Source organism: Rhinolophus hipposideros, assembly GCF_964194185.1.
Source record: "Rhinolophus hipposideros genome assembly, chromosome: 15".
Lineage (NCBI taxonomy): Eukaryota > Metazoa > Chordata > Mammalia > Chiroptera > Rhinolophidae > Rhinolophus > Rhinolophus hipposideros.
Genome location: NC_138061.1, coordinates 62,500,953 through 62,513,246, shown reverse-complemented (window position 1 = coordinate 62,513,246; position 12,294 = coordinate 62,500,953). Strand labels below are relative to the sequence as shown.

The 12,294-nt window shown below is 49.4% G+C and overlaps 1 protein-coding gene across 1 annotated transcript; it reads right to left on the bottom strand.

Annotated features, from left to right (window-relative positions):
* Positions 1-94: 94 nt before the first annotated feature.
* ZNF488 (zinc finger protein 488) lies at positions 95-11,803 on the bottom strand. Its single transcript, XM_081074756.1, has 2 exons — positions 11,731-11,803; positions 95-4,598 (listed from the first exon to the last, which is right to left on the bottom strand). Exon 2 carries the CDS (start codon positions 4,442-4,444, stop codon positions 3,470-3,472), a length of 975 nt encoding a protein of 324 aa, XP_080930882.1. The 5' UTR covers positions 4,445-4,598; positions 11,731-11,803; the 3' UTR covers positions 95-3,469.
* Positions 11,804-12,294: the final 491 nt, after the last annotated feature.

Below are 12,294 nucleotides of genomic sequence, written 5' to 3'. Positions count from 1 at the left end.
CTGTCTGCCGCCCACCCCTCCACCATGTGCCCACACAATCATCAGGACCCCAGGACAGTTATCTGAGCTGACAGCACTGTTCTAGGCCCACCTGCCATCCCTCTCTCCTGTCTTGTGGTCCTGGCTCTATGCCTAATTCCCACCGTAGCCTCCTGCCCATTTCTGTGCCTCGGCCTACAGCCAGAGGTACTGCTCTGCCATGCAACCTTCTCATGGCTCCCCCAGCTTGAGGACCCTTCTGTGCCCACTGCCTGCCTGGTAGTGAGAGGGTCTGGGCCAGGCTGTCGTCTGTCTCCCCACCCCCTGGGCTTTTCCCTGGCCTGTGGATACCTGGACCCCAACCTCAGGAGATGGCCTGCAGTGTGTCAGGTCTCCCATGCTCTCTAACGCCCTCTGCTCCCCAGGACCTGCTCTGGCGTCACCTGGTCAGATTAAGTCCCTTGACTTCTTTCTGCACTTCCTCAGTCGCCTGGGCACCCCTGCCACAGTGCTTGTCCCTCTGGCATCATCAGTCTCCCCGACTGTTCTGTGGGGCCCTCAGAGACGGGAACTTAGCCTGGTGGTCTCTGCTCCTCCAGCCCAAACAAACCTGGCATCTGGTGAGAAGGGCTCAGCACACCATGAATGAATGAATGAATGAATGAATGAATGAATGAATGAATGAATGAGGTCCCTCTCCGCAGAAAGGGCATTATTATGTGATGCAGACACTCAAGGGGTTTTATTTCTCTGCTCCTCCTGGAAACATGGTGAGGACGGAGATCAGTCAAGAGTGAACAGGGAGGGCTAAGGGCAGCCCCTTTAACCTGCATCCAGGGGTGCTGGAGGGGCCACAGGACTCCAGCTGAGCTGCGTTGTGACAACTCAAGTGACAAATACATTATAAAGGACCTGAAGGACTCTCAAAGCTGGCTCTCTGGGACAAGACAGGACAGGAGGCTTCCCTATCATTTACCAAACCCAGACGACCACCCTCTGGGCAGCCAAACCATGGGGTCATTATGTGGAGAAAAGAACACTCTACTCCACCTGCCCCCCACCTTGGGGCAGATCCTAGGGACATCAGGCCAGCCACAGCAGGTGGTAGAGGCAGAGAAGCCCTAGGGGACCAGATGTGAGCAGCAGGGGGTGGGGACTAGGTACCATGCTCTTTAGGGCACAGCAGAGCACATCTGTCCCTGACCAGGGGCTGGCAGCACAGGCCAGGGTGGACAGGATGGAAGGTTGACACTGCGTCCTGGGTGTGTTCTGACAGAAACAAGCCATACATCTGCCAAGCTCTATATAGTTAGGAGAAAAGGTGACCTCCCTCATCAGGATCCTTGCTGAAGACCTGATTCACCAGACACCCAAGGCAGTAGGGGCCAGGGACCCGCCCAGGAAAGAGTGTGAAGGGGACAGCCGAGAAATCCCTCAGGTCCTCTCTCTTTAAGCTGGACTGGAGCACCAGAGGAGAAGACCAGCTCTTCCTCCATCTCTCCATAGCTGTTGGGGATATGAGCCTCAGGTTCAAACCTTTTGAGGTACCCTTTCCTGCCCTCCCATGGGGCAGCAGGGGAGGGAGGCTCCCTGCAGCTTCAGCCCAATTTAGGCACAGCCTCTCTGTGGGCAAATTCTGCCACCACACAGATCCCAAAGGGGCCAGCCTGTAGACCATTCCTGGTCTCTCAGGGAGAGTGGGACTTCCAAGCCTCCCTGTGAGAATGGAGGTACTCCATTGGTATCTGCAGGGAGCACCCATGGCTTCTTCCAAATGCAAAGGGGAACAGCTCAGGGGTTCATGGCTCGTCCAGGCCGCCCTTCCTGCTGCAGCTAGAGGCCCCCTTAAAGCGCCTCTCGGAACCAGCCCTCCTGCCCCTGGTGCAAACTCCTCTCCTCTGAGTCCTTCGTGTGTCCCATCACCTCCTTAGGGCCACCTCCCCCACTCACTTCTCCTCACAGTGGCCTTGCAGCTCCCTAGGACTCTACAGCTCAGTACCACCCCTCCTCCCTAGCCACTGCCCTGTTGAATCACCAGTCCCTGCCGGACTTTGAGGCTCAGCTCATGCCCCCACTCCTCAGGAGGCCTCTGGGGGTACCGCACTCCCCTCCCCATGAGTCTGACTTAGTCATGCCACCCTCATGGTACCCCCACCAGCTCTTTCCCAACCACAAGCCTGAGCTCTGTGATGGAGGCCCCACCAGAGGGCTTCAAACTGCAGGTCAAATGAACAAATCCTGAAAGCGAAGTGGAAATCACTCAAAAGAATTGCATTGATTAGAAAGAAGTCCCAACAAGTGGCTTTCACACAAACTGGCCCATGTGACATCAGAGTTTATGACCTGAAGTTTGCAAAGACAAACATGGATAAACAGAATAGACAATAATGGGACCCAAAACTCTCCCAATTCTCACAATGTTTTAAGCCTTAAGCTTTTGCTCACGCTCTCTTCCAGAGAGCTAAGGGATATGTCTTGTTCCATTTTTTTCCCTTTTCACATATTCAGAATGTGAAGGACCACGGTTGAATTATTGACCCCAATTCTTCATGCCCCTACAGGGGGCACAAAACACCCACTCCCTCGTCACGACTTCACCATAGGCAGCATGCCCATTTCACTCCTTAACCTTGGGCTTAGCCATTGACTTGCTTTGGCCAGGGGCATGTTAGCAGAAGTGACCAAAGCAGAGGCCTGAGGCATGTTTGTGTATTTGGACTTGCCCTCTTGTGATCTTGGTATAACCATGAGAAACACATGATCTGGGTAGCCCATCAGTCCTAAGAGCATGGACCTAAATATGCGACCTGGTGCCAAACCCAGCCAAGACCAGCTCAACCCCAGCCAACCCACACGCATGCAAGTGAGAAATACTAAGTGGTTGTTTGCCACTTGGATTGGGTTAAGTAACAAAAGCTGGCTAATGGGGACAATAATAACAAATATCATTTACTCAGTGGTCTCACTGTGCCAGGTGTCGTGCTGATCACTTCCCACACGTCTTTCCATGTAACCCTGATGACATCCCTAAAACAAAGGTGTCATGATTGCCATTTTACAGATAAGGAAACTGGGGCACAGACAATTAAAGCAATTTGTCCAAAGTCAGGTCTAATGTGCAAAAGGGTCAAGACTCAAATCCAGGTTTGTCTGTCTCCAAAGTCCATGCTGGTTCCATGTGGAGCAAAAGGAATGGTGACAGGAGCAGGGCCCTCTTCTTGAAGATGTTAAAAACACGTTGTGCCTAGTAGTCCCAATACCCTGGGTTAGCAACGAGCATCATTTTATTTCATGACATTATTTACTGCAAAACACATCACAGTCAAATGCTGTCTTTCTCAAATTATGGCTGAGCTGTTCATCTGCGCTTTCCAATGTAGACAACCCTGCAGACAACTGCAGATATCCTTTTCAAGGGAAGCCCCGGTGAGTCATCTCTGCCTCATTGCCAAATGCTGGACACTGCACCTAAGGATTGTTCCACAGCCTGTTAACTGTGAGAAGTCATGTGCCGCGAGAGATGGTGGCGCTCCCGGAAGTACTCATGGCAAATGGGGCATGCAAGGGCCTCTTCTCTCAGCTTCTTAGAATGCAGGTCAGGCCCTGCATGTTCCTTTTTGTGGTGGGACCGCATATGGAAAACCAGGTCTGAGGTCAGTCGAAAGGAGAGGTTGCACTTTGCACACCAGTTCTGGGTGGATAAGCCCAGGGGGGTGAATTTGGGTGGCAGGAGGGCCCATGAGGGAGTGAAGGAAGGTGACAAAGGTGTGGGTATCTGGGCCATGGCACACTTTAGCCACAGTGTGGGAGCACCCAAGAAAGCACTGCCGAGAGGGGCATTCTGTGGCAATGTGTGCAGGTTCCAGAAATCACCTATCAAAAGCTTGGAGTTCGAAAGTCGACCCCAACAAGGAACATCTACTGTCTTGACGAGTCCCATCAGCTCCCCCAGCGCATCTGCAGGTCTGCCTGCCTGGAAGACAGAGGTGGACCCAGGTTGCCCTGATGGACACCTGGCTGGTTTGCTGAAGGCGCTTCTCTGCTGCCCTGGGGCTCTGCTGGGCCATGCAGAGAAGACCACGCTGCCACCTGGCTCCCTGGGAATGTCCTGGGTCAGCTGCTGGGGGCCAGGCTGGCCTGTGAGGTCATCATCCTTCCTCTCTTTGGCCGGCCTGCCCTCCAGCCTTTCGTTGAGCTGAGGCACCTCTGTAAAGGCGCTCTGCCCCTGTTCCCAGCACACCTTCTGAGCCAGTGGCTTTCCCAAGCTGAACTCGCCTGTGGTTGCTGACAGCGCCAGCTCAGTGTAGGACTCATCCTGGCCACCAACGTCCTTGGCAGCCTCAGAACCCAGGGGGCTTGTTTTCTCTCGCAGCATGGGCTTGCAGCTGCGGCCCTGCTCAGGTTCACTAAGCTGCCATCTGTTTTTAGCTGAAGGGATGCGCAGAGCCCCCTTCCCAGCAGCCATGTTGACTAGCAGGGCCTGGGACAGCTAAACAACGTGGACACTCCAGCGGCTGTCGTGTTCGGGGCTTTGGCAGTCTGGGGGGCTTGGCCTATGAAGAACTATGAGATTGAAGGGCACCCCTGATGGCTGGGCTAGCCACTTCGACCGCAGGACTCTGCAGAGAGAGGAAGCAACAGGCAGTGAGAGAGGTACTCGTCACTAGTTGTTATTTGCATCCAAAGAACCCTGACTACTATAGATGCCACAACTCACCATCTCAGAGCGCTACGCCACCTTTCACCTCTGGGACTCCATCAGGGAGGAAAGATCACACTGCACGACGCTGCCACCCAGAGACGCAGCTCAGTACTGCCTCCACACCTGTCAGCATCCAGGCAGCACTGCTGTCCTACAGAGCACACAAGGCCGCCACCAGCCAGTTCTGACTTTGTTGACAGCTCTCACATGTTTGCACTCTGATTTAGGGCAGTTTTCATTCATTGCTACTCAGCCTGCCAATCTCCCCCCAAATCATCAGAAGTGCCAAGAACTTCACGCCCCTTGGGACAGGAGTTGCTGCAGGCACAGGTGTCAAGAGAGCTAAAAGCTGAAGGAATAAATACCCAGGCACGGCAGGGAGGGTCTGGGGCTGCGCCTGGCCTCTGCCCCTGGGGGGCAGCCACTTCTCTGCCTGGCCTACCCCTGGAGCAAGCAGGGGTCTCTCCTGTCTCTACCAGAAGTATGATCGACACTTGGTTCTCTTCACACATTAAGCCACTTGTTTTTCTTCTGCTCACCTGACAAATGTCAGTTGTCCTCTTGTGCCCACTTGCTGGGCATACTCAGGTGGACCGTCCTCCACTTTGCTCTCATAGTTTTGAGAAGAGACATGGAGTGAAGGTGGCACGGAAGAGGAAAGGGTGCCATCAGCACTGCTGGGAAGACATTCATCCCAGCCTTTCCCTAATCAGCTCCACCAGCAAGTTCTTGAAACAAGAAACCCATCGTCAAGCGCCCCCGTCAGCTGGTGAGCAGTACTGCAGATCCACACTCCACTGAGTGCTCCCAGTTTTCATCTTAGAAAATATTTATCCCCAGGCCCAGGAGGACCCTCAGGAGTGGGCGGCTGAGCTTCTCCTTCACAGGGACTTCCTGGGGCTTGTTTTACGTGAGTAACCACGTGGGCTCAGGTCTGTTACTTCCTCTCGCACTGCCTCCTGCCCCACATGGAAAAGGAAGCGCAGGCACCCACCCTCCCTCTCTCTATCTTGGTGGCAGGAGTCTGTGACAGGTGTTATGCATACGTTACCTCCTTCTATCTTCCCCCTTTCACAGATAGGAGGACACGAGTTCTGGAAAGCTAGATATGTCAGATGTCACCTGCAAGTAGGAAGTGCAGCTGGGATTCAAACCCAAGAGTGTGTCCCCGAGGCCAGCTTTGGTTGCCTTGTCCATGTCGCCCTCACAGTGTCCCTGGCCATGAACACCAAGCCCAAACTGTGCTGCCAGGGGGATCTGAGGGCCTTTCTTAACATCCCTTCCAAACTAATTCCTCAGAGGGGATGCCGTTGACATCAGAGATTAGTGCCGGCCAATGTTTCTTGGAGAAATGAAAGTGGCCACATCAGGCCACCCACTGCCCCCGAACTGACCAGCCCACATCCCTCAGCCTCAATTTCCCAACTACAGACTAGGGTTGGGCTACATTATTTCCACAGTCCTTCCCAGACCTACCAATGCATGACTCTAATTGGGGTGAAGCCAGTTCTCCCCATTTCTCAAAGAGTCATTGGCTTGAAGCCCTATCGCCAAGCCTCCATGAGTTCTACAAACGCACACCAGGCATATTCCACCCTCACACATACACGCACACTCACACACACACACAATGCACGCACACACACGCACACACTCACACACATATATAATGCACGCAGCACACATATTGGCATCCCCATCTCTCTTTCTCTCAAACAGTTCTCCAGATGACAGTTTAGAACCACATGCTATCTTTCCCGGGCCTGGGTAGGAGCCTCCCTGCTGTCCTCCTGGCCCTGCTGCACCCAAACATCCCTCTGCAGACAGCCCCACTGGGCTACCTTTACAGCTCAGGCAAGCTTTGCCAACCACAGCCGTGTAGAGCCCATTGCCAGAACTGTCCAGAGTGCCCTGAACCATAGATGTGACAGCCCTCTTCTCAGCACTAAAGTTTCGGACGTGTCGTCTTACTGCATGATGGAATATCAGGATCCTTCATGATGTAAGAATAGAAGTCACTGTTCATTGACAGCATAAGTGTCTACATGCCAGAGGAATGGAATTTTCGCAACAACCATCTGAGAAAAGTTGCATGTCTCAACCCAAGGACATTCATCTACACTCTGCCAAATACCATGCCACTAAATTCAGCGCCACATTCCAGCATTTTGAGACCACTGTGGATCTGGATTCTGCCAACTGCTGTGTTAATATTCATCCAACTTCACCCTCCATCAGTGCCATCAAACAAATCTTAATAATGAGAATGAGAAGGAAGAGAAGGAAGGAAAGGAGATGACATCATCATCATCATCATCATCATCATCAAGAGGAGGAGGAAGAAAAGGAGGGGACAAAGATGCTGACCGGGGGACCTTTGGTATGCTTCCCAACCTCCCTAAGGGTCACCACTGTCACGTGAATCAGCATTGCTGGAGTAAGGTCACTCAGGCAATTGCAAAGAATGTCCTACAGAACTCTGTCTGGGGCCCCATCTACCTCAGCCCCCCTTGTCTACAACCATCACCAGATCTGAACTTCTCAAAATGGAAAACGACATAAGTGTGACATAGCTTGTACCCAGTGAGCCTCCGCTCCCTCCTAATACTCATCTCTTCTTGTTGATAGATTCCCAGGCTCTTTCCCAGGGTCAGCATTAGACTTTGAGTCTTATCCATCTCCAAGCTACATGTATCTCTGTCACGTACCCCAACACCACTCTGACCACCGCAGATATGTGATGTCATTTCTGAGGTCACTCCATACCCTGGCCAGTTAGTTGTGGGTCAAGAGATCACATGCACTATCTTACTCCTCCTTCCCTTCCTGGACTTTCCAATGCCCTTTGAAAATGGAGGATGGTTCTCTGTCTGTAGGCAAGGCGAAGCTGCTCCTTCTTTCTCCTTGCACAGACACCAGCTGCCTTGGCAGCCAGTGGATCTATGCAGCCCTTGTTCTCTGTGCTCCCAACCAGTATCAATGAACCCATTGGTGTCTTTCTCTCCCTTCAATAGCCTCAGTTCATTCTGGGCTCTCACCCCCTGATACTATTTACTGTTCCTCATCACTCTATCATGTGTGTCCTGAGAAGGGGCTCTTCTTGTCCTCCTAGGTTCTTTCAGTCTGAGATCAGCAATGTGACTCTGAGCCTCACAGACATCTTTCAGTACCAGCCAATGTTCCTCTTATTAAAAGAACCTGACTTCAATCTCAAACTCTCCAACATTTTCTGAATCATTAGATCACGGGATTACAAAGATTATCTGAAACCCTCTGAAACTGAGCTCCCACATCCACAGGTGTCTAACCATATCCAGCCTTCCCAACCATTAGGATGCTTCTCCTTCAGGATCCCAACCCACCTGGGCCACCAACCAGGGATTTACTGACCAACATGGGAAGTGCTACACTCAGAAATAAAGCTTCACCCAGCTTCACTCACACCATGATGTTAAGAGCACATGTTTCTTTGTTTATTACCCATTCCCAGGGCACTGACAGCAGATGCTGATCATTCCTTCATCTGGAAAGCACTGGCCACATTCGCACATATTACTTTCCTTTTCATGCCATAACTAGGCCATCCCATGCAAGCATCAAGCTTTGCATCACACATAGAGGTTAAGTGCACAGGCTCTCAGGTCAGATGCTTGGATCAAATCTGGCTCTCGCTTACCAAACCTGTGACCCTGGGTAAGGTGCTGATCTTCTCCCTGCCTGTTTTCTCATTTATAGAAAAGGATCACCTTGGTGCCCACTTCATCAGGGGGTATAAAGATTAGATAGATTAACATATCTAACGTGCCAAAGAGCCTGGTTCAATAACTGTTAGGCAGTATCAATTTATCCATTTATTATTATACTAGTGCAAAGGGTCAGAGTCAAAGTCATGGCCGCCTTCCCTCTACTTATGTGCTCCCGGGGACCCGTGCTCAATAATGTTTAATGAATCACCAAATGGCCGGGCATTTTCCTCCATCCCCCTCCCCTTACAGAGAAAAGAGCTCTTAGCAAACAACTGGGAGACCTCACTTTCCTGAGATATCTAAAGTACTCTCCACCCCAAGTCAGCTGGTCAACCTCGAGTAGTTCCAACCTATAGCTCAGAACCTAGATCTTATTCAGTGACACCATCTACACCACCAGCCAGTGCCTTCCTGTGTCTTTCTTCCTCTTCAGCTAAAACAAACAAGCATAGCAAATATTTCCTGTGATCCAATCCTTTGTTTCCCTAAACTCTGGAGATTCTTCTCAGACACTTTTGGAAGATTCCAGAGGATAATCACATCTATCCATCTCTTCTACATATGGATTGTGAAATCCTGGGTTTCCTTGAGAAGAGAAACACACATTTTCTAGGCATCCTCCTAACCATGGAAACCTGAGAAAATTAAAAACTTACGAGATACCCACGCTTCCCTAGAGACTGGCTGGTGGTGCTATGGAGCTGGGGGAGAGGAGGGCTTCCTGGCCAGCCTCCATAGGTTCCATGTCCAACTATGCCTACACACCTCCAGCATCAACATCTGCTGTGTTGAAGCAAAACCAAATGCAGGATTCCCAAGATGCAGCCAACCCAGGCTCACAATGAGGTCAGCTGGAGTCCTAACACAGCTTGGCCACGTGGACCAAATTTGTATATCAGACTTCCCAGCCAGAATCCACCTAACGCCAACCATAGTGTTATCTTCTAGAAAGGAGTGTTACAGCCTACTTACAGAAAAATTTTTAAAAAGAAATTTAAAAGCATTGCATGCAGTTCAAGATTTAACTTTGAATTTTTTTAAATAGTGTGATTTTCTATTTTAAAGAAAAATTGTGACCTCTTGGGTTCCAGAAAAAAAGAAATCTTCTAAGCAAAATACAAATGATAATTCCAACTCATTTGAAAAGCATCCCTTTCACCCCACCCCACCCCAGAATTCTAATACATTGTAAGTCAGTGGTTAAAATGACAATTTAACTCTCCAATCCAGAAAACAGTTTCCCAAATCAAAGTTTCATGCATATACCTAGGAATTTGTCCAACATTCTCTGATCTAAAATGAAAAATTCTTTCAATAAACACATTGCAATCCTCTTCCATCATATTTAATTTTTGTTCACTTCTGTGTGACTTATCTACTGACAAATTTCCTTTTCTATATCAACTGAACAGTTAAATGAGCTGAAGTACCATTAAACATCATAATAAACTAAAAACACAGGTTAAATTATTTATAAGAAGCCAAAGTTTCAAGTGTTAGTGGTAATTAATAACTTTAAAAGCAAATGTTTAAAAACAAACATTTTTTAAAGGTTTTCTTTTTACAACTTTTTAAAAACAAACGTTTTAAAACAAATGTTTTCTTTTTACAACTTTGTGTGTGTATTTTTATATATATATATAAATATATATATATACACACACAGGAATATATATTATGTAGTTTGAGTATATGCGTGCTTGAATATATAGCTATATGTTATAAAATATCAAGTAAGGAAATCATGTCGTTCTGACAGAATTAAATTTTAACCAAAAGCAAAAAATTGCTTTGCTATACAATACTTCTATTTTATTCCTCAAAAATTATTCAGATCTGTTTATCCAGATTTCTTCACTTAGAATGTATCTAAGATAATCTTTGATATTAAGAGGAAATATTTCCACCATAGTCCTACCTAATGTATACAAAAACATTAATTTCTTTTTTTTTTTAATTAATTTTATTGGGGTGACAATTGTTAGTAAATTTACATAGATTTCAGGTGTACAATTCTGTATTACATCGTCTGTAAATCCCATTGTGTGTTCACCACCCAGAGTCAGTTCTCCTTCCATCACCATATATTTGATCCCCTTTACCCTCATCACCCACCCCCCACCCCCTTACCCTCTGGTAACCACTAAATTATTGTCTGTGTCTATGAGTCAAAAACATTAATTTCGAATGCCACAATAATTGCTATAAAATGTCTGTCTCATTCAACAGTAATCATGTAGTTTAATTTCTGCACATCAGCATTGAAAAGTATATATTTTGGAAATATACAGTGAATTTCTTATTTCATCTCTTGCCCAAATGTTTCACATGCAAAGCCCTGGACTCCCTATTGTCTCTCCACAACTGAGCTCTAAATCCCACTCCTTTCCTCCTTACCAACCTGGCCTTGCACTGCCTCCACAAAGGATGGTGTGGGCCCCAGTGGGCCCTAAATGTTCTTGCAAGGTTTTGCTTCCTGGGGTGCTGTCTATGCCTATTACTAAAGTCAAATGTCCAGAAAAGGATTCAATCAATGCCTTGTCTCTAAAGCCAAATATTTTCTTTCAACTCACCCTGAAAACTCAGAGATTTATAACTTGATTATTTATGTATTTTCCCCACAACAGGCACTGATCGTGTTATACACCCAGATCTTTGGACAGAATCTGTTGGAGAAAGGATCTGATGCACTTTTATTACTCTAGAGCCGGCACAAGCCCTGACTAAGAATAACTGAGCAACAGGATGAGTGGGTAGGTGGGTAGATGAAAAGAATTGCAGTCCAAGAAGAAGAAAGCCCCACATAGGAGAAGGAAAAATCCAAGGCAGATTTCTTGCGGCAAAGGGTGGGAGGAAGAGAGAGAGAGAATGAGAGAGAGAGAGAGAGAGAGAGAGAGAGAGAGAGAGAGAGAGAGAGAGAGAGAGAGAGAATGAGAGAGAGAGAGAGAGAGAATGAGAGAGAGAATGAGAGAGAGAATGAGAGAGAGAGAGACAGAGACAGACAGAGAGACAGAGACCAGAAAAAGTGAGATAGATGAGAGAGAAAAACAGGAAGAAACAAGGAAACAAAAGACAGAGGCAGAGGGCAGAGACAGGGTGGCACTGGGAGAAAAAAAGAGAGCGGTGGAGAAAGCAGGTGACAGAGGGAAGGGAAGAATCAGGCAGTTAAAGACGGCACTAAAACTCTGCCCCGAGGAAAGGCCGGTAGAAACAAGAGGAATCGCGACCCCTACGGCCACTAGCAGCTCGGTCCCGGGCGGAGGGGGAGTGGGGGGGGCGGGGGCGCAGGACAGCGCGTCTCACCTCGGCTCTCCCTCGGCGCTGGGGACGCACTTGTAGCCTGGCCGCCTCCGGGTCGAGCGCCGCGCCACTCGGGTGGGAACTTGGAACGCGAGCCCTGGGGGCGGGCGGGACACCGCCTTCCCGACCGATCCCTCTTCAGGGGCGGGGCCTCTGGCCACGCCCAACTCCAGCGGCCCCGGGTTTTCCCGGAGCAACCTGTCACTCGACCGAACCTGCTCAGCGGGGCCCAAAGGGGACTCACTTCAAGGGCACTACTGGCCAGAGCTCCGGACTCCAAGCGTACTCCTGCACCCTGGCCGCTCCACGGGCCCGGCCCTCCCCGGAGCTCAGCTCTGCAACCCAGGCCTGAGATGCCAGCTGCCTTGGCCTTTGCCAGGCGCCTCGCAGCTGCGGGACTGAAGAAGTATCCAGGATGCAGTCCCCTAGCGGTACCTGCAGCCCCGACTGCCTCTGGAAGTGGTGCATGGCAATGGCCCAGGCTTTTCACTTGCGGAATTCATTCGCCCTGTACCTTGCGACTTCTACCTTGTTTCCCCAGAAAATAAGACCTAGCCAGACAATCAG